The 23,082-nt window shown below is 43.7% G+C and overlaps 1 protein-coding gene across 1 annotated transcript; it reads right to left on the reverse strand.

Annotated features, from left to right (window-relative positions):
• Positions 1-11,375: 11,375 nt before the first annotated feature.
• CALM1 (calmodulin 1) lies at positions 11,376-23,067 on the reverse strand. Its single transcript, XM_064512200.1, has 6 exons — positions 22,926-23,067; positions 19,851-19,881; positions 18,791-18,934; positions 16,564-16,670; positions 14,929-15,064; positions 11,376-14,738 (listed from the first exon to the last, which is right to left on the reverse strand). The coding sequence occupies exons 1-6, from the start codon at positions 22,926-22,928 to the stop codon at positions 14,710-14,712; spliced, it is 450 nt and encodes a 149-aa protein (XP_064368270.1). The 5' UTR covers positions 22,929-23,067; the 3' UTR covers positions 11,376-14,709.
• Positions 23,068-23,082: the final 15 nt, after the last annotated feature.

The raw sequence follows: 23,082 nt of genomic DNA on the forward strand, positions 1-23,082 counted from the left end.
AAAAAAAAAAAAAAAAAAAAAGGAAGCATTTTTAGAAAAAGTGCAGAGAAGCAGATAGGCCCTAATTTGTGTTCTGCAAAGGCTCAAGGCAGCCAGGAGCTGACACGCTGCCTCTCGCTGACATAACCAGAAATCTCTCAGCATCTACAGGATCACTGAGCACCAGGTGATGTTGAACTTATCGGTGCCATTCTGAGTAGTCAGTGTCCAAATCACCTGTTAGCAGAAATTATAATTGGGGGGGGCGCAGGTGTTGCAAGAGTTGGTCTAAACACTGATGCACACCATTGCTAGTTCATTGGGTCAAAAAATTGGCACCCACTGAAGTCATCACTGAAACTATCAGCATCAGTGCCACTAAGGTCAAACCATGTCATACGATTTTGCAGTATTTTTATATCACAAAATGTGTACAGAAATTGAAGCCGTCACAACAGATAAAAAGTCTTGTTGCCTACAAACATTGCTGGTGACTAGGAATTTACTAAACTGTCTATGGAGCTTTGGGAATTGGTCAGAGGAGCTGAGCCAAATCCCTGAGTATGATCCTTCTTTGATGTTGTGACCCCTTATAGCACCAAAGTCCAATTGTTTTCCTTATTTTAATTAACCAGTTTCTTAATAGCATCAAGGTGCTATCTACGCTTCACTGTGAGGAGACTATTTTACCAACAAGTTTGTTAAATTCATTTGGTCTATGAGCTTGCATCCTCTAACACCAACCAACTACACACCAGTTTTTACAGAACAGCACTGTGTTGCCTGCAGCATCCAGCCCCTAAACCCTTGCACCTCACACAGAAAAACTCACTAGGAAACCAGCCTGAAGGAGAAAAAATAAAATTAAAACAGAACATGGAAGCTGTTGTTGCAAAGTAAAAGGGCCCAAAAGAAGGTAATTCCACTGGTGTGTCTGCTAACATAAGGTAAAATTGCAACTGTAATGGTGACTTTCAGGAGCAATCATAAATGAGCAATGAAGATACTGGTCTTTTCGAGTACCACATGGTTCAGTAGAGAACTCACAACCATTTAATGAGCAATTTGTTAAAGAAAAGAGAAGAGGCAAATTTTGCCCTCAATTACAGTCAATGGGATTGCATGTATAAGTCAACTGTAACTCAAAGTGACATTCTTGTAATATGAAATATTCATTGAAATCCTGCATTAATACATGTATTGTTCTAATGGATCGTTTTCTTCTCTGTGAGTGCACAATTCCCTTTTTTTTGGCACAGTGCCCTGTACAGTACTTAACCACATTGAAAAAACATGCTCAACTTCAGCACATTGTACTGTAGAAAATATTAAAACCCAGAGATGCACAAGCAATGCTGTCTCAGCAGCTTTACACTGAGGGGCGAACCATCGGGCACATGATGCCGTCCATCAGGCCAAGCCCTACGTACCTAAGAAAGAAGCCAGATTTTCCAACCCGCTCTGCACTTTGCAGTTCCTTCTCTCTTTTCAGCTGAGCTACCACTGACTGTGGAAACCTGGCCTTCTGGATAGTCTACGAGGTATGAGTTAAACCATGGATATTGTTTTATTTAATTTCATATTAAACCTAACAAAGAGAAATACAAAATGCAGTGTCAGACAATGAGGCAATTAGAAACTTCCCTTTTGCATATCCTGATATTTGTTGACTTGAACACTTTGCATTTAATTTCTTTGCTTTGTTTTGTTTCCTTTTTAAAGGAAAAAAGACCTTCTGGGTGAAGGTAAAAAAAGTGATAGTCAAACTTCCCCAAAATATTAGCTTTGGGGATAGACCAAACCAAATATCTCAAACCAAATAACTTTTCAAAGTTGTTGCTTGTATTTTTATTTTATTTTCTAAGTTAGGAACTCATGAGAAAAAGAGATTATAATGGAAGTTGTTTTTCATTCTTGAACCATAGCAGGTCCTGGCAAGATCTCACTATGATTTATGTGCATACATCTTATATTTCATTCCCTTATCTTTTTAAATGAGTTGTGAATAATGCACAGAGAATGGCTGTATGGATAACAGAGTTTGTGCATCCCTGAAGATGGAAATCTTCTAATTGCTCACTACCAGATACAGCTTGGAAGTGGTAACCTGAGGTTTCTTTATCCACCTACCTATCCACAGCCCAGAGCTCATCCCTATGCATGAGCCCTTTGGGATCCTGCTTGCAATTAGTTCTCAGCTTGTCCTTCAAGGCATCCAACAAGGCTGACAGAGAAGATAATGTTCATAAGAGGCCACTTGCCCCGGGAGAAGTCAACTGCCACTATCACATTTGTTCTTGTAAAAAACTGTGTTTGGCACATGGTAAGAACTTACCTGTCACAATCACCGGAGACCAGGCTTTAGCCTCACCAAAAGAAGGTTAATAAATCCTTACTGAGCCCTTCAGTCCTCTGTCTTTCCCAGTAAGTCCAACTCTTTGAGCATTAGCTCTTGAGCTCGTTGACCTGAGCACACACTTAAGACACTTTGTTAGTTATCTAGAAAAAGATAAAATGAAGACAGGCAGAAGCTCAGTTAATCATTTGGACATATGGAAATAATGTGGTAATATTGTTCATATGCAGGCAGGCAATTCAGTAACATCTCTGCAAAGAAGACAGAGGTCTTTAACTGCAAAAAAACAAGGGAAATGCACAAGATACCCAGAATACAACAAATTTGACCAAAAGTTCCTCTACTGCTTAATTTACTGTGGGCATAATGAGCAGGATCTATAATTGCTAAACAATATTAAAAAAAAACTAACTACAGCAAAATGCAAGCTGAAAAATGAGGGAAATGCTCAGTTTGGAGCTGGCTGGGTCAGGGAGACTGACCGGACAGTGGGAAGCCACTAATTTCACCAGGAAACTCTTTCTGAAATACATAGTGATAAAACAGCGGTGACTTTTTAACCCTGCTGCCAGTGCTGTAGGAGCAGGGGAGACCGGCTCGGAGGAGCCCAGGGGGTCGCTGGTGCCTCTTTGCGGAGGTTCAGGCAACCACTTGATGCCTTTCCATGCAGCTTGAACTAAAATCAGACAATTCTCTCTCTCCTACGGTTACTTATGGACAGGCAGCTCTAGACCTACACTGCTCTGAAGCTGAGAAGCCTTCTTTAATCTCTAGCGTGAGCTTATCCTGGGCTGGTCCCCCCCATCTCTTCTGGCACCAGCACTGTCCCTTGGCTTTCTGGCATTTATTTTCCTGATCTTCTTTATAGACAGCAATCATAAAAATCATTAAAGGTCGTCATGTTGATCCAGAAGGGAGAACAAGGGACCACGTACGCGCCATGCCAGAAGACACTGGGGGGGTGACGTTCCTATCCGCGTGCGGCTCGCCAACGTGCTGCCCTCCGCGCCGAGGAGGGACCCGGCAGCGCTTCGTGCCCTTGGCAGGGCAGAGACCACGTGCGGCGCTCGGATTTGAACCGGGGACCGCCGACAGCTCTGGGCCGCCTGGACGCGAGCGTTTGCAGTGGGTTGCTCCGCACGGCGCACGGCGGTCGGAGGATGCTCCCACGCAGGCACTGCCGAGTTGCGACTGGCTTTCTCCGCTCGCGCCAGCCCGCAGCCGTGCAGCGGCCCCGTCCCCCCTCCGCGCGTGGGTGCCCGGGGCGGCTCGCGCGAGCGAGCTGCCAGCGCGGGGTGACTGCCCGCTCCTGGCTTAGCCCGTGAGCACCTCTGTTTTCCTAGGCACAGGGAGGTTTTGGTTGGGCAGGAAGGAACTGGTCTGGTGGCTGGCTTGTTCGTGAGGGATAACAAAAAGCAGCAAGCAGAGAGCTCGTGCTAGCCTGTTTGGTCCAATAATAATATCAAAAGCAAGAGCAAATCCCTTTTTCCAGCGTGGCCGTTCAGAGCAGCTGGAGCAGATTTGGGGGCTATAATCCCCAGCGGCTGAAGTGCTTTATGGACCTTCCTGAGCTGGTTTAAGCCGGACTCATCCCCCAGCGGCACTGGCCGAAGCAGCGCGGGGCTCAGCGCAGAGCTGACGCCCGGGGAAGGGGGCGGCCCCGCGGCAGGTGCCCGGCTGAGCCCCTGCGCAGCCCCGGTGCGCCCGGTGCGTAAACCCCGGAGCTGCGGGCGCGCAGCCCTTTGAAACCCAGGGCATCTCTTTAGCAGCTGGAGGAGCAGATTAGGAGCCTGCACGTTGTCCCCTGTGATAACAGGGTCTGTGAAGTGGAAGTCAGCAAGCAGAAGTACTTACACACGGCGAAGTTACTGGCAACGCTCTTGCATAGGCTGCCAGACGGGCAGATCCTAGCAATAATTTCTGCTAGCTTCTTGCAGGTCACATCTGAATCAATGAACTTGCATCGAACGGCCCTGCACCAGGCTCTCTTTTCTAGGCCACTGTTAAACTATTTAAAAAGAGGAAAGTGTTTGTATTTGATTTTGCTGCTAAGTGTTAATTTGGGACCAGTTATACACTCTCTGTAGTCTCTCTCTCACATTAAAGCTGGTGTGATAAAATAGAAAATTAGGGCTACGGGCTAAAGAGAGGAGCTGAAAACTGCCCTGCCGTATTTCAAGCCATTCAGAATTGCTCTAGGCATGCTTTAAAGCTCCCATCTGGCAATCTTTAATCAAACAGTCTATACTGAGGCTTGTAGTCCCATTTAAGGCTTCAGCCCTAAACCACGATCTGCTAATATTTTAAAAGTTGAGGAGAACTGCATCTGGGCAATGGATGGATGGAGAAAACATCCTAAGAAAAGCAGTTTTCAGCTTGGTGACACAGACTGAAGTGCAAGAGACAAGGCCAGTTTTAAGATCGGACGTAAAGCCAAGCCACGTCTACGGCCGCAGAGCGTCCCGCCACGCTCCCGCACCTCCCGGCTGCCTCGGCCGCCTCCGCGCCCTGCCCTGCCCCTGCAGGGAAGCGGGAGCCCAACGCAGGCCGCGGCGGCTCTGCTTCGGCCGCGGGGCCGCTCCGCTCCGCACGGGGCTGCTCTCCCAAGTCCCTGGGCGTGCTTCGCCTTTTTTCACCTGTTTTGGTGGCCCTCCAAACCCTGCCGCCCCCGCTTGCCTCGGCCCCGCAGGGCTCCCCCAGCGCACGCCCCGTAGCCGTCTCTCGCCGCCGCTAGCAGAGCTCCTCTGTGCGAGGGCTTTGCCAGACGCTCGTCTTTTATTCCTCGCCGAGTCTATCAGTCCTGCTCTCCTGCCTTTGCCGAGACCATTTACACCTTTCTCCTTTCAAATATTTTTTTCTTTTTGTGAAGGGAATAACAAAAAATTAGATGCAACCACAAAACCTCATTTTGTAAAACCTGGTCTGACCTACAGCTCCAGAATCAAAGAAATTCTGAGCTAATGATGAATCTGCCTTGTTCAGCTAATCCTGCCTAATAATCGCAGTTCATGGGCAGGGTGCTAGCAGCGGCTATTTGCAGGAACAGAAGAAAATGATTGCAGGGTGAAGCCTGGCTTGGTTTTCACTGGAAATGGTGATGCAGATTTCATATTTAGAGATACAAAATTTGGATAAAATTTGCTGTAAGGTAATAACATTCATAAAGTGGGTCAAATGCTAGACTGAAATATTTAACAACAACCTATTCACTCAAAATAGAGTGATTTCAATTCACCAGAAAACCCATATGTAAAATAAATAAATATATCCAATAGAGAAAGACTGAAGAGATGAAAATGTTCCAAAACTAGCAGTCAACAGTATGCAGTCAGCAACAGTCCTCAAAAAATAGTTCCGTTTTCTCACCCATACAGCCACATGACCTTAGTCCTGCCCCCAATATTAGTACATTAACTGTTCAAATTAATTTAATTTGAAATTTGGTCAAGACAATGTCTTCTAAGTTTGTAAATCACTAAAAACACCTATGTTGCCATGCAAGTAAAACTCTATAACCTCTGGATAACACAGGAAATAAAGCTACGTGTGAGATGCAGTATTGCAATTAAAAAATTGTGAACTGCCTAATTCAGTACTTCGTCCTTAAAGTAACAGCATCGATTAACTGGCAGTTTGAAGTCACTTGCTTGTGCTGGATATTAATCATGAACAAAAGTTCTTCCATATCCTGCTAAAACTAGAAGCACCAAACTGGGTTCCACTATTCTGCAGTAAGCAATGTACTGCAAAAAAAACTGAAAAAAGTCTAACTAGCTATATGTATTATGAGATTTTGCTTTCTCATTTATACATATTCACTAATGGCAATTGCTTTGCTTTGAAGAAGCTTTTTGCCACATCAGTAAAGGAAGGTTATTTTCCCCAGATAGTAACTACCTACTCTATGGAAGCAGGTCTAATGTGTCTAACTACAGAGTACTAAAATGCCATCATTAGAACTATTGCTTCATAAAACTTCAGACTACCATAATAACTTAATATCAGTGCAATCAGAGTTCATGTGACTTTTTCTGAAGGCATACCTCTCGAAGAGAGAGCTTCCTACCTCTACTTTTTGCATGTGTGTGCTCCTCAGTAGTTTGGTAAATACTACCTGATCTAGAACTGCCTATTAACAGAATTAAGCTCAGTTTCATGCTCTTTGTAGAACAGGTAAATTGCGGCTCATACTGCCTAAGGAGTAGAGACAGGGGCTGAGGGGTTGACGGGTTAGAAGAGACGACTTGGAGGAAGAGCCAGGGACAGGAGAAGCGGGAGGAGAAGAGGGACAGGAGGGAGCCGGCGTCCCTGGAAAGCCTGTCCCTGGTCCTGCTTCCCCGGCTGCCTCAGACATACGTACGCCCTGTGCAGTGCCACGGCCCCAGCTTCAAAACTGGGAGTATCCGTCTTCGCTGGGAACAGCCCGGGTGCAAAGATGGTCCCTTAAAAGCTACCATATTCTAGGTTCAAGATGGCTGAATGTCAGCTGGGGGCGGGGAAATGACTGTTTAAACTTACGTATAGTCTGAGTCTGCTCGGAGGACGTTAATAGCGAATCTCCTCTTGCATATAATAAGATATATATGTACATATATGGGAGAGAGCACTGTGTGGGGCACTTTACATTTTCAAAAGTGATAACTCTTTCGAGATGACAGCAGTGTTTCTGGGAAGTGGTGAGGCAGTGCAGTGCATCTTAATAATGGCGCTCACTGGAGAGTTAGGTTTTTAACAGCTCAGTTCCACTCAGATGGGACACGTTCCAGCCTGAAGCTCAGGCGGGCTTTCTGTTTCCTTTTCTGCAATCACAGCTCCCTGCAAGCCACGTGGGGCTCATGTCTCCGTCTAGAACGTGGGGCCTGAGCAAGCGCAGGAGGACTTTCCTCCACGCTCTTACCTGAGTGCTCTCCTGGCCTTGGGCAATGTGGAGGAGAAGGTCACGGGGTAAGAATTCAGTGGGTTAGGACAAAAATGTTGGTGAGTGATGTGCAAGACTGGGACTGGAAACCAATGGGAAAGGCAACAGGGAAAGTGAGACTGGGACCTGATCTGGATGGGCATTGTGGATGTCTGGGTAGATGGACAGCTCTTGAAAGCCAGTGATTGAACTGAGGTCTGAGAGGGAAGATCTAACCTAAGAACAGGCCTGATGAAGGGCCAGTGCCCAAGAGTTGGTTGCGGAAAGATCCTGGGGAAGGGAACCAGAGCTGAGGGAATCTCTGGTTGTGGGAATGGAGATCTGGAAGAAAATGCATCTGTTGCAGCCCTGATGAGAGGGAGAGAAATAGATCAGCTGAGGAGATGAAAAAGGGGGGCCACAACTACAGGACAAGGAAAGAGAGAAAGGTGTAAGAGGGAGAGGCTGGGCCTGATAAGGGTAGAGAATATAACTGAGAGGAAGGGAGGGGGCAGGACAGGCATAAGGTAGACAGCATGAGGCAATGGCTGGAAGAGTCTCCGCCCAGGAGGTCCTAGTCCTGATAGGACAGCAGGATGGTCTCCCACGCTCCCCGAACACCTTTTTCCTCTGCTGTCAGCAGGCATCTCTGAAACCTGCAGGCAAAGTGCTCCATTCCCATTTTGGGTTGGCCCGGAGAGGATGAGTATTGCTTGCAGTTACCCTATTACCTCCAGCAGTTATGGTCTGTGTTGAATCTAAGGGCATCGGCTTGGATGACAACTTACGAGGATGTCGCTATAATGCCACATGATGGGATTTCCCATGTAGTTTTGTTTAGTTTTGTTTTCACTTTTAGAGTAGTAAATTACAGGATTGAAACAGTGACGAAAGTACGAGGTTAAGCCTCAAAGTTAGGAAATGCCAGAATTGAGTTTCTCTTTGCCACTTTTATTCACCTGCTTCCTCCCTTCCACCCCTTCTGCATATACTTCATGATGCAATCTTAACACTGAATCATTCGATTTATTTTAGGTCCTTCCTCTCCGTAAGACAAGAGAGTATCATGTTTAGCAATCGTATGTGCTACAGGCCAAACCGGTGTTTCACAGAAAACCTTAACTGGGTATTTCCTAAAATCTGAGCAGTTAGTTTTGCAATCTTTAGATCATTCTTTTGTTGTAATATTTCCTGTGTGTGCAAGTGCACAGTGTAATATAGAAAGGAATAATAACCCAAGATAGTGGAGAAATTACTTCCCTTCCTCTATAAATTAATTTGATGGAAAATAAATCCGTTAATTATGCTTATGTTAACTGTGCTGTAGAACATGGTATCTTCCTTGGTAGTGAAAAGAGATTTTATCTGTTGATTTGCTTTACTGCTCGAATTAACTTTAATCCAGCTACACAGGGTGGACAGCATCATGTGCATTATGAGTCTGAGCAATTGTCAGGACATCTGGAGTACATGTGTAGGAATTTTTACTCTATTAGTATCTAAAGAAACAAGTAAGTTATTTAGAAGATAACCATCTAATTTTCAGTCAAAATCCCTGAAAAATGAATTTTGATAATGTCACCCAGAAAGATTCCTAGGGAGTTTAGTATTCTGTGATAATAAAACATCTCACCTAACAAAAGAGATTCAGGAAAAACCCATCTGAAATCATGCTTCTGTTTTGTCTCCTACCAGAATGTCTGGAGGAAGCTTTTCTTCTTAATGTATTGTAAGGATGGGTCAGATGAAGCAGAGCATGTTTGGCAAGTTCTCAACTGCAGCAGGCTTACAACTGATTAAGACCCTTCCAAAGTGTGTATTTTTACATATATCCAGAACTATTGTATGGGTTTTTTGTTTTGTTTTGTTTTGTTTTTAATGAAAAATTGACAGAGTGACAGCACTGTTGCTAGAAAGACTTACTGCCTAGAGAGCTGTCAGTCAAATACTTATAGCTTTATGGGCAAAAAATACTCCATGAGACAAGACTACAAACCAGTCCCATACTCAGGTATTCTCTTTTTTCTCTCTCTTGCCCTTTATATCCATCTTCAGAATAATTCCTATACTGATGTGCTGTCAGTATTGTTATTGCCAGTCCCACTGCAGACCCTTAAAATGGGGAACGCTGAAGAGCATGGCTTTTTTCTGGCTTGCTCAGCTGATCCAATTTGTTCTTATTCAAATAACGCATTCGTTTTAAGTGCTTGTTTTAAATGCTGCTCCTAGGGCAAGTAGGACTTTTGTTCAAGCATCTGTTTTTTACATCATTATTTAAGCTGGAGATCTAGAAATAAAAAATATATATTCAGCAAAGATTTTGATTCATTTTTAGGTGATCAGTCCAGTTTTCATAATGTACTTGAAACCAGTAATTACCTTGAGAGCTACCTTATTGCCAAGAAAAGGCTACACTATGAGTAATTCCTTCTGTATTTCTGCAAATGCTGGCTTCTGAGGCAACTGAAATTAAAGTGTTTTTTCTAAGGAGAGCAATACAGGATTTCCCAGATGTGCCAATAAGTTTCTATGAAAGACCAGAACAAGAAGTTCTCATGCATTAGGCAGCAGTACTCCTTGCCATCTAGAGCCAACCTTGTCCAACACCTATAGAGATGCTGGAAAGAGTAACCTGCAATTTCCTTATCACAGTCATTGGTGGCAACACTGGGACACTTGTTTCTAAACTTTTTTCTGCTGTGCAGCATTAGCATCACTCAGCATCTCTGGTGCCACAGGGATCTGGGAGAAATTTAATCCCCTGCCACGATATACTCCTTTTTAATATTGATTGGCTTTTTTTCCCCATGGAATTTAGTAGTTTGGTGCTGGACGGAGCTATGTTGCGTTCTAAAGTGTGTTCTTGCTTTCTCAGAGGGAAACATACTACATGGGAAAGTATGATGGCAGGGTCCTCTTCAGCACGACGCTATGATAAAGTGGTTTGCTCTGCTCTGTTCCTGCTTTGAGTAGAAACAAGTGCAACAGAAGCACTCATTTATTTCTAGATACACGCTGGACTTAATTATCCATGGGACCATAAAAGATTCTCTTAGCATCTATCTAATCAACAGCTCTGTTATTTATCAGGATATTTTACCACTTCAGTTCAGAACTGGATTTATTCATTAATATTACGCTTAAAACTAATTATCAACTATAGCCAATATACTCTAAATGAATCCCTAGGACACTTACTGATAAGGGTTCTTAGAAAACAATACACCAATCCTTTAAGTACTTGGGCTTTCATACAAATTTTCTATAGCCATGCCATCAGGAATCTTTGGACTGAAAATCCTTACACAATTCATTACCTACTTCATTACTGGAAAATCCTGTATTTGCTAAAAAAAAAAAAAAAAAAAAAATTTGGAATTGCAACATTGTTCTATAAAAATCCCCAAACATTACATGAGTTTGTCTTAACTGATTTTAAAGGTTCATCTGCTCTATTTATAAGTATGCCACTGGCTTTCCTAAATGCTACCTAGAAGAAACATGTCACCAACCTTTCTTGCCCATCATCACTCAATTACTAATATGACCATCATCAGAAGACAAGCTATGGTCTTGCCACAGTACGTACTTTCTGTTGAATTTCACTTAGTCATTATACCTAAAAAAAGAAACCCTAATTGGGTTGTAATAAGGCAGTTCTAAAGAGTTTCCGGGTAGGGGAAAACGTAAGCTATAATTGTTACTTCTTTGGTTAATTGTGCCAAGATGTGGCTGAAACAATTGTCTTTAAAAGTGTGACCTGGAAACTAGGATCTGTATTCACACACGTACTGCAATACAGCGGCCAAGATGTAGCCTTACCCCCCACCTCCCCATCCACGCAGGGCACGCGACTGTCAGTGCTGCGCGCTACCCACAGGCGGATCAGGCCTGCACCCATCGACTGATCCATTTAATGGATCCATTTTTGACAGCACCAGCATTCCTGAAGCTGCAGAAGTGACAAAGGGTTGGGGGGTATGACAACCTTTTATTATATCCATTGATTAACACACCCCTTCCTCCTCTTCCCACCAACCTTCCCTCCCCCCAGCAATCAAAGCAAATATTCCATACCTACAGACAGTCTTCCAGGATTTGTGTTCCCGAATTAATTAATAAAATAAACATGATAATGAATAATCTATGTTAAGCATTTTCTTACCCTTTATTTTTTCATTATGATCAGAAGAGGAATATGATTAACAGCAGTTTAAACTTTAGCAGTACAATTTCAGTATTAAATATAAAACTACACTGCAAGTTGATGTATTTTAAAAATGGTTATGTATATTCTAGCCTTAAGTTTATGTATCAAATACAAGTAACTCAATTGTTTCTTGCCTTGACAGTTAACATATCTAACAAATTTCAGCAAGCCAGACATCCATCTTTTCCATTTAAATAAAAAAAATAAGCAAGCACACCAACTCTATTTCACAGCAAGGGAGTGTAAAGATTCAACACTTTCCTGAGTGTTGTGCAAAGAATAACGTTTGAGAAAGTAGGTTAAGTGAGTGTAATGATAAACCTAAAGCTAAGCCGGAGGACCTTTTGATTAACTTCATATTTCATATGCTACTTGCATCAGTTGAGAGCAACATGAGTTACAGAACTTCCATGAAAACAAGCCACTTAGAAGCAGGTGGTTAAGCTTGATCAGTTTATTAGAAGGATTATATGACACGGTTGCCTGCAATAGCAGGGGACTGGATTTGATGACCCAGGAAGTTCTTTCCAGTCCCGTGTTTCTAAGCCATGCACCAAGTGTACCCAGCCCACACTTTCACATTTGGAAAAAGCCAAACAAAGCCACACGCACACACTCACAAAAAAAAGAAGTCCTCGATGACATTTTATTTCTCTAGATACTCACTATGCAGAAGGGAACAGAGCTAAAATCCTGTACAGAGGATACATTTACTCAAGGTTGATGTGGTACTGAAGTCAGTTAATAATTAGATACCTCCAGGCAGATTCAGTTACAGGGCATACTAACACTGCACACTGCCAGACAATTTCTAATCAAGCCAAGAACCTCTTGCAGGAATGAGGTCTCTTTGCTACCAAGCACAGAGCACACTGAATAAGCTAAAAGCAGCTGTTCTTAAATGAACTACCCTACCAACCATGAGTGAATGACAGATAGATGGTAAGAAGCATTTACCTACTAGACAAGATTTCTCTGCACACTCAGGCAGAAGTAGTAATTAGTTCAGAGCAGCAACCATTGCTCCTACCTTGCCTGTCTCTCAAGTACATTCTCTTTAAAAGCTGGTCTACAGAATCAATACAGCAATTCTCAAATGCTACCAAAGTAGCAGTTTGTGGCTGCCACGCAGATTTTTCTTTCAAAAAGTAGTCAGGCATTCCCATCATAGCAGCAAGTTTGTTATGACAGCAGATGCAGCCATAGCAAAAGCCTGTACAAGAACAAGAGATCTACACAATTGCCTAGATTCAACCCATCTAACTTTTAGGCACTTGGTTAAGGTGTCTGGGTACCTAGTCACCCAGAACTCCCCCTGGTCACTAATGGTAGACAGTCCGAATTGCCTTCTGGAGGTGTCTTTTTACTGGCTGCACATCAAGCAATGAGGTTCTCAACACAGGCACCTCAGTTAGACAGGATGAATGGAGACTTGCATCTCTTCCAAGAGATAGTTTCAATACTCTCCAACACCAAAGGCATAGCAATTAAGGTTTGCAACTCCAGTTATGTTTGGAAACAAACTTACAATCAAGTAATTAAGCTGTAGTCCCTCCCTCCCAAGCATAAAAGCCTTCCAAATGGAGGCTCTGCTATTTTAAAAATAAAAAAAATAGAGGAAAAAGGAAAAAAAAAAAGCATTCTTATTTCTTAAACAATGAGCAGTCATAGCTGCTTTGCCACTCATTCACGGGGAAGCTGAAGGATTGATCAGAGAACACTTTACTCAAAGACCTGGAATGACTAAGCACTGCTAGTGCATGCAAAGCAGAAGTAACAAGATGGTTCTTAAATTAACCCTAGTCCTCTTCTCCACCCCACAAAATTCATGCAAATGTTTGATAAGTTAGTCAAGAACAAAAGCCCAAGATTCCAAAAAGGCTTAATTTTACATATTGCAAAAGAAATGTCCCGTTGTTTTCTTTCTGTGGGTAGAGAAATGCATTTTTGGCATGGTTGAGAATCACACAGATCTACAAAGTCCATGCTGTTTAAATTCTCCAACTGGTTTCTATAACCTGTCAAAAAAGCCAAAAACAACCTATACATGTTTCCCCAGTATTAACATGCATGCTGAGAGCTCTCCACTTTAGTGAAATGAGGTGTTACTTCTATGCTGATAGTTGACAAGTCAGCATTACACGACTTTGAGACCAACTAAATTAACATTGTCGTAATATGAAAGGCAAGCACAAGTTCATTTATTTATAGCAAAGGTCTTGGGTTACAGGAGGTCAGTTCTTGCCATCTTGAAAAGATAGGGGATAACTTATTGCATACATGTGCATTATAATTTAGCAGCAAGTCATTCATAGGAACACTTCCCTCTACTGCTTTTTTGGTTTATTATCTCAATTATATATATATTTCAGCTTTACAAAGCATTTAACACCACCTTTAAGTTAATGGTCTTTTATTGGAAAAAAAGACTAGCATTTACAACTTGGAATGGACATAAATTGTAATATCTTGAACAGCGATGTTGATAGTTGTGCTGAAGTCCACAGGCTACTCCGCCAGCTCCAAGTCATGGTACAGAAGGTTTTAAAAATATGAGAGTCCAAAGATGCTCCCTTGGTGAAGGTTTCTTTTAAAAATTTTGTGAACGGTAACAGCCCGACACCCGTTTCACTATAGTGCAATGCAGACAATGTTAAACCAATATTATAACACAGACATGCCATCCATAGTTAAGATCATCATATTTTTGGAGCACACTGCTACGTACAGGAGAACCATTCGACCTTTAGGGCATTTTCTCTAAGTTTTGAATCCTTCAACCACTTTTGCTGCATACCATCCTGAGGTATAAACCAATTTTGAAGTAAACCAGCTATGACAATTTATACTACAAATTGAACTAAAATCCACCGTTGAACAAAAGAGTGGATTTTTAGGTTGTTTTTCCTTTTAATACAAATGTCTGACTGTGCTCAATTGTCAAGCTGCATGCATGAAAAACTGGCCAGCCCAAACAGTGTAATAGTCATTAGCAAATGGAACTTTTGAGTTCACTAAGTGCTTCCTTTTTTTTTTTTTTTTTATTTTCAAGGTAGTACAATTATTTATATTGTAAAACTGATGTTTAACTTGATCTTTTGGGGACAGGACCACCAACCATTACATGCAGTTTGTGGACAGAAGGTATTTTGACATTCAGTTTTGCTATACAGAAACAGAATGAATAAATGAACATTTTTTTGCAAGAGGTAAGTAAAAGATTCAATTTGATTCTTCTAGAGGAAAAAAGGTGTAAAGGAGGTCTCTTCACTTTGCAGTCATCATCTGTACGAATTCTGAAAAGATAAAGAGTCACGATCAGCTGCTGGTTAAGTCTCAATCACAAGTGGTATGAAAGCTTTCACTGCATCTAGGAGTTTACTTTTGCCCACAGAAGTGGGAAACTGAATAAACTGGGCGTCTGTAAGATAAAAGCCAACAGACCTTCACTCAATCTGTGCGATTGTTTCAAGATAAACATCTTACCTTCATAGTTGACTTGCCCATCCCCATCAATGTCTGCTTCTCTGATCATTTCATCTACTTCTTCGTCTGTTAGCTTTTCTCCTAAGTTTGTCATAACATGACGTAGCTCTGCTGCACTGATATAACCATTGCCATCCTGTGAGGAAAAATTTACACAAGACCAAGATCAACAACCCTGAGACTGATCAACTCTGAAACTAAACCCAGGTTTCCAGTGACTGCTTCTGAATTAGTCTTACAATACTTGGGACAGATATACAGATCTGGTGAACTACAGTCTCTATATCCCTGCACTAAGTACTAGTCACACCACCTTTGAAGCAGGTATACCACCATATCTTTCCCTATTACCTGCAGTATAATAGCAGTTGCATGCCTGGTTTGTAGCTGTGATTAGGCACTTTGAATGCTTCTAAATATCTTTCCAAAAAAATCCTGAAACAAAACATTTTCTGTATTTAGTTTGTCTATGCTGCCTAAGCAAGTGTAAAGAATTCTCTGATGAGAAAGGGTACATCAGGTTTGTATTACATGTAACACTGCTTCCATAACCAGACTGCAGATAGCTAGGTTAGGCTTCCCAAGTAAGATGTTCTAGAACAAGTCATACACTGGTGTGTGTGGGGGTAAATTCTACTTAAATGTAGCTGTGAAAAGCTTGGAAGTGTCATCCTATTTTTGCCACTAGGTCAGTGTTCCTATTAGTTCCATTAAGTAGTATTCAAACCTAGAGCACAGCCATGACCATTTCAGAAACTGTCCTCTTTTGTCAACATAAAGGATTAGAGTTTAGTTTACAGCAGGAGTTCAGATGGTGTCATAGATGCCATCACTACTCAGTAAATGACCTCAATGGCATTAAGAACAAAATCTAGTCTGCAGAAGTTTACCCAGAAGGGAGATGAAGTACTACCCAGTCAAACACCCTTTCTAGCACATATCCCAGCAAAGGGCCAGAAGCTGGTACTCTTTCCATGCAAAGGCGGGGAAGTGAAACCTCCTTGTACACATGCGCATACATCAGCTTAGTAGCTGCATCAGTCACTGCACAAAATAGTTCTCTTGTTGTAACTGTAGTATCCAAGCAATCCAAGGTGGGAAACCCCTGTTCTGACAAGATATCTTTAGAACAGTCTTTTCATCATGTATGCTCAGGTGTCCTTAATGAAAAGGGAAGGAGTTGAACTCTTAAGGTTTCTGCAGTAACCTCACAGTCTGCATCTTGAAGACACAACATGTGATGTTTCATTTCCTGTAAATACTGATGACATGACTTCAGCTTCAGAACTGTTCATAAAGAAGTACAAAATGCTCTGCATCCATGCAAACATTTCCCTGTCCCTCTGAAGCCAGAAGGTTAGAAGGGAACATAGCAAAGCTACCACCAAAACAAAACAAACCCCAGACCAAGTTCTATTGGTCTCCAATCCTAAGGAAAGGCCAGAAAGCTTTCTTCATAGAAATGCCTTAAGATTAGTCCTGCCATGTAAGTGGGTATAACCAGCCTGCTCTGCAAGTCATCTATTCCCCTGCTTCTAGTTGAGAAGATTTCTTTTCCTTCTAGATAAGCAAAGAAAAACATTGAGGAAAAGATGCTTTACTGCTTCTGAAGAATGCTTGCACTTTTAGGAATACCTTGTCAAAGACTCGGAACGCCTCACGGATTTCTTCCTCGCTGTCTGTGTCCTTCATTTTTCTGGCCATCATGGTTAAGAATTCAGGAAAGTCGATAGTGCCATTGCCTTAATGAAAAAGATTAGAAAATTAAATTCCCACACTTTTCTTCAAAAAAACCTGGCTTTTAATTTAACCAGAGGCAAGAATCAGGTTAGCTTACAGAGAATCTGTCATTCTTATATAAGAACCTGATCATTCACCTAAATTGCTACCACAGCCTTTTTGCTTTTACAGTGCACAATAGCCACTGTCACTGCACTGTTTCAGTGCCATGAAATTGACTTGCTTTCTCTCCAGGTCAAACCACACCACCACTAAGCTGCATGTAAAATGACAATCTGATGCTCCAAGGTTAACAGATACAAACACTTATCTTTGCTTCAGATCACTCCCAAGAACAAGTTGTCAACAAAAAAATCTAAATTGCTGTGGGAGATTCCAGAGATCTGGAATATCTGGGAAGATGCTATTGAGTAGGCACTGACAAACACGTGTTATCTAAAATTTGGAAAAAGATAAAGCTGCACTAAGGTGCTCATAAATACTTGTTTCTTGCTAAAAAACTCCCTATCAATGTATGTTGCACACCACAGAAAATACACAATTTTGAAAGGTAACAAGTATCTGCAAATTCAACTGACATGAGAAAAGCTGCTATTACTTGGTATTTCTGAAAAACTTGGCATTATATGTTCTGGATACTCATTTCACTGCAAGACTGAAAATCCAGGCCTCATCCCTAAGACTTGCAAATTCTCCAGTCAAAATAAGGATTCAACCTTGAGGTTGTTGAAAGCTATGAGAAAAATGGTATGGTAAAGACACAGAAGTTCTTGGAAACAGCAGAAACTAGATTAGTATAGTCAGGATACAGCTGTGTATGCCAAACTAATGCATTAAGATCTCCATACAACCAAGATCAACCTGTTGAGGGGGGGAGGGAGGGGCAGAACCAAAAACAAACAAGAAAACTTTGCAGCTTAGGGATTCCTGATTGAGATTAATGATACATACACAGCTATTTATACTCATGGCAAGCCTTATTTACCAGCTAAATTGGAACTCAGGTCTTGTACTCAGCTTTATAAAGAAATCTCAATGAATATGTAGAATAAAAGCAAAGCATTCCACCATAAAAACAAGCTGAAACAGGTGGGCAGGGCATACTTATCTGAAGTCTTTACTCTCCTTTCATTTTTAATCTACTAGTGAAGCACTGTGGAAAGTAGCATAGAAAAGTCACTGTATACAACCTCTACCTAACACTGCAAACCTGTAATCAAAATTTCTCAGTACCACCATCCAGGAGTTAACAGTTAGGGGCAACTTACACTTTAAGGAAAGTAGTGTTTGATTAGTGTAGTCTGTGATAATCAAATAATCCATACCCTTGCAATATACTTTATTCACTTTTTCAGAGAAGCTATGAAAACTTCAGCCAATCATAACAGCTGACAAACAAGATCAAAACTCTGATACTGCTGAGCAGGGGAGGCATTTTTCTTTTTTGTAACTGCTAGCCTGACCACAGCCTCCAAAACAAAGCTTGCAGTTACCCTTTCTGGCATCCATTTAAAGTGATTCTGATCAACTTTGATATGAGACTGTTTCCCTGATTTTGCAAGCTAACAGCCTCAAAAAACATCCCTCTACATCTATTAATAACTCAATACACAACATCATTAGACTATGCAAAGTCTCTCCCTATTGTGTTTTCATCTTGTAGAAGTTTAGTATTACTCCATCCTCACCATATTTTTGGCCTTAAACATAAAACTAGAGGCATTAGTTCTAATATTAAGACCAACACAGGCTGACTAAGGGAACATATAGAGGAAAGCTGTGTGGAAATACAGGTTAACTGCAGGTCAGGGCAAGTCAGGTAGCAAAAGGAAGCTTGTGACTCAACAATATTAAAACCAGAAAAAAGATCTTTGTAAGTATTAGTTTGTTCCTGTCGATTCTCCATTTTAGATTCTAAAACTGCTAGCATCTTTCTTTGTTCTGTACAGAGTGCAAGCAGAAAACTGACACCCCTCTGGTTTGGATTCTATTAAGCATTTTAAAACATTGATTTAATTAGAGCACGCAATGTCATAATCTTCTTCATGCAGTCTGGGCCCAGGTGTGGAGAACATACCCTACAGATGATCACAGCACTAAGGACCATCTTTCCAACACTTACCATCAGCATCTACCTCGTTGATCATATCCTGCAATTCTGCTTCTGTTGGATTTTGACCCAATGACCTCATGACAGTTCCAAGTTCTTTTGTTGTGATAGTACCATCACCATCTTTGTCAAATAGGGAAAAGGCTTCCTTGAACTCTAGAGGCAGAAACAGTCCCATGGTTTAGTCATGTTGCCACGATAAGCAAGCAGCATAAAGAAATGTATCCCAGTGACTATGCCTTGTAAAATTTTAAGTATCTTTTAATCTAACTTTCCATGTACCAGTAGAAATAACATTTTCAGAAGTTAATCAAAAATGTGTTACAACATCAGCCTGTAACTACATACACTAAGTTTCAATATACTGTATTACTGCATGTGTTATACCTGTACAAAGTATTTCAACATCTTGTTGCTTGACTCACAGTTGCACCATAAATAGCAGTTATTTGAGGTAAGTGAAAGGAGCCCATTGTTTCAAACAGCTTGTTGACAGCTCACCATTAACACAGTTACAGGAACAATAAGTGTTGTAATTTATCACTTATTTTTAAGTCACTAGACAGTAAGAATTGGCATTAACCACAAGTGGATGACTGGTCTCCAGAAGCTCAGATAATGCCCCTTCTCTCAAGCAGTTTGAGTTACTGGCAGACTGTTAAGTTCGAAGTTATTAAAAAGGCACTGATTTATTATCCCTTAATACAGGTCAATTTTAGGATTATTTGTTGCCATTTCAAGTTTATCTTCACTTCCTTAAAAAAAGTCTCTAGTTCTGCTTTGACTACAAGAAGCTCACTCAAGAGTCTAGCAATTTCTATTTTTGTTTGTAAAAAATATCTAGAAGGACTTGGCTCAGATCTGAAGGTCTAGAATAATTATTATCTGGAACCCCAGAGAGAAGCAGTCTAAATTAAGAGAAGGAGCCCATAATCTTCTGGAACTTTAAGTGCAAGAACGCATCTGAAGTTGTTGGTAGATTCATTTTGCTATTCTGTTTCAGATTAAGTATTTACTTTTAGTCACAAGAAGTTAACCGATAGAAAATATTTCTCATCATTAAGATACTTACCAGCAATCTGCTCTTCAGTCAGCTGATCAGCCTACATGAAGAATAGAACATTTTAGAACATTGTTTACCTCTGGCTATGTCAAGCCATGAGACACCTGACTTCCTTTGAATTTCAGCAGTAATGTATTTTTACATTTACAAAGCAACTTTTAACCCCTGGAACTCTACCTCTGAAATGAGAGATTCCACTAACCAGCATAGTTCATACGCTTTCAGAAAATTGCATTAACTTGTTTCAAAACACATTAAGAATCAGGTAACACCATCATCCTTCAGCTCAGAGAATCCACTTTGGCTAAGTGAAGAACACATGGCAGGCTCCTTGTAATTGGTCAGAGAGGCATGAAATCCTTCATGACATGTTTAGGAGTTTCACATCACATCAGACGTCATCTCCAGAAGTATACCGACCCTAACGCGGTGAAGGGGTACTTGCACATTATTGGGCTAGTGACAAGTGTGCCACCTAGTGATCTAACACTACAGAGTTGTCATGTTTCTCCTCCCCGCCCCCCCCAACATCCTTCATCAAATGTTACCTTACTGTACAGGATATCAGAAGGACTGTGATATATTGTAACAGTAGGAGGAATTACAGCTTAGTATTATGGAGACTTTTGCCATCTCCAAGAGAAGAGGGCCATTATCTAGTGTCACAATTGTTTTACCATTTAAAAAACATGGTTTGATTACACTGCCTTCCATTGATATGTAGGTTGTTTTATAACTCATTTTAAGTGGCAAAATTTAAAATGCTTGCCCATGACCTTCAATATCAAGAGGCCACTGCCGCATCCAAAGACTTACAGATCAGTGGGCAATTAATTGGGCTTTTCCAGATGCTAACCATATCCTTCCAGAAGCTTGTCTTTTCTGTAAGGATTGAGGCACCACAAAAGCTCTGCTATTTGGGCTTGAAGGGGCTAAACACTTTAATATGAGAGAAAATGTGTATTTCCTAATGACTTCGGAAAAAATTGTGTTCCCCAGCATCTGTGACTAGATATGTTGAATGCAACATCATAACTCCTTTCAAACTCACTTTATAGGACAAATACCAAAATAATTTTGTAGGTCAGAGAATGCAGGCATCTTGTAACCCTTCTTTTGTCCTAAAAACCAAGTATAAAGCCCACTTAATTCCCACATTATATTTGCTATTTAGTGTAGTTAACAGGCTATATGAATTGTTAGGGCCTTGTGCAGGGGAATAGGGTAAAACTGAAAGGTTGCTGTAGGTGTTAAATGACATACACAGTGCTTCCATCTGTAGATAGTTTTTTTTTTTTTAAATGTCTTTTTAATCTCTACATGTAATGATTAAACAATTCCCCACATGCACACCAATTATTGGTGTGACAGATAAGACACAGGGTTCAAATTTATTAGCTCTTATTTAATAACTGCAGAAAACTCTGGTCCAAAACCCAGTCTGGGTTTAGATATTTTCATTTCCCAGAAAATTTTTCAAATCAAAATTTTTCTTAAAGATTACCTAAGTAATTTACATAACAACTAATGCCCTGCAGAATAGGAAAGAGCCACACCTCAGTAAAAATCTGACAGCACCAGCTTATTGCCCCATTATTTGGGGCTCGCTAGATGTTTCTAAGATCAGAGCATTTCGAAATTAAAAAGAGCTGCAACAAAAGCACAGAGCCGACCCAGCGTCGCCATATGCTATTCCATGGGGTTCACCTTCCCAAGCAACAGGCGCAAACACTGCCCGCTCGCCCTAGCTACCAGGACAAAGGTACCTAGCGCTGGAGCAACCACCCCACCCAGCCCAGTCATCGAATCCCGTCCCGGTGATGTCAGCCTTCCCCAGCAGGAAGGGGAGATGGAGAGACAGGCGAGGAACACCCAGACTGCCAAAACGCGATTAGAGGTCAGCCTGCGACTGCTTCGCCGCTCTCGTAGGAAGCAAAGCGGGCGGCAGACTCCCAGCCCTTCCTCCTTCCCCCCTCCGCGAGGCGCCGGGGCTGCTCCCCGCCCGCAGCCCCCGAGCCCCCCGGCACCCGCCGCCGTCGCCAGGGTGACGGTGCGGGCGGCAAGCGAGCGAGCCGCGGCGTGCGCCGCCCGGGGCGCAACAGGCGCCGTCCCCCGCCGGGCGAGCCGCAGCCACCCACTGCTGCAGTGCGGCCCCGTTTCCCCTCCCTCTCCGGCAGCGCGGCCGCGCTCGGTTTTCCTCCGCATCACGTCCTCATCCTCCGGCTAGGAGCGCCGCGCCGCGGCCAGCCTCCCCCGCCGCCCCCCCCCCCCCCGGGAGGGGGCGGCTGTTCCCCGCGCCCGCAGACGTCCGGATCCAGTCCCCGGGGAGGACGCGGCACCCCGGGGCCGCCGAGGCTCCCGCGCCGCACCGGCCCCCCGCGCAGACGCTGCGAGGTCTCCAGCGAGGCGGCACCCCGGTCTCGCCCCACCGGGGGTGCGCGGGGGCCGGGAGGAAGAGGAGGAGACATGATGTAATGCAGGCAGCGATGGGCTTTCGCCGGTGCTGCGCTTTTAGGATTGGGGGGGGGGGGGGGGGAAGCGCAGTAGCTGCAGCGCGGTGCCCTCCCCCGGCCGCCCCCCCGCTCCCTGCGCAGTGCAGCTGGTGCCGCGCGGACCCGCGGCCCGCGCCCCCGCCGCGCGGGGGAGGGCGGCGGCGCCCCCGCCGCGGGGGCCGCGCACCCCCGCCCGCCCCGGCCCTTTCCGGAGGGTAGCGGGAGAGGGCGCGGGCGAGGCGGGCTGCCGGCCGCGCTGCGCCATGCGGTGGCCGCCGAGGGCAGCGGCGGGAGGGCGCGGGGCCGCAGCGCCCGCTCGCAGGCCCCGTTAAAGGAGAAGGAAGTGGCGGAAGGGCTGCAGCGCCCCGCCGATACCGCGCGCCCGGGGGGGGAGGAGGGGGGCTGCGGCTACCAGCGCCCTCAGCAGCGGGCGGCAATGGGCTGCAGCCCGCCACAGCCCGCGCCCCGGGGCTCCGCTCCGCGCCCCGCGGAGAGCGCGGCTCCGCCAAGCCGGCCGTCCCGCCGCCGCGGCCACCCCCCGCACCCGCGCGCCGCCGGCTGCAGCGGGCGGGCGGGCTGCCCGGCTACCTACCATGGCGCGGCGGCGGCGGGCCCGGCGGCGGCGGCACGAACTGCGCGACCACGAGCGGCGGCGGTGCTGCCTGCTGACGGCGCGGCTCCCTCAAGTGCTGGGGCTGTGAGCCTGCGCCGCCGCGCTATATATGGCGCGCTGTATCCCTCCGCCGGCG

The sequence above is a fragment of the Dromaius novaehollandiae genome, chromosome 5 (assembly GCF_036370855.1).
Source record: "Dromaius novaehollandiae isolate bDroNov1 chromosome 5, bDroNov1.hap1, whole genome shotgun sequence".
Classification (NCBI taxonomy): domain Eukaryota; kingdom Metazoa; phylum Chordata; class Aves; order Casuariiformes; family Dromaiidae; genus Dromaius; species Dromaius novaehollandiae.

Excerpts from the sequence above, each read along its gene's own strand:
- CALM1 (XM_064512200.1), bottom strand. Across the intron at positions 18,935-19,850 it reads GACTGAAGAGCAGATTGCTG|AGTTCAAGGAAGCCTTTTCC; the intron begins GTAAGTATCTTA and ends TTCTGCCTCTAG. Across the intron at positions 16,671-18,790 it reads CAACGAGGTAGATGCTGATG|GCAATGGCACTATCGACTTT; the intron begins GTAAGTGTTGGA and ends TTTTTCATTAAG.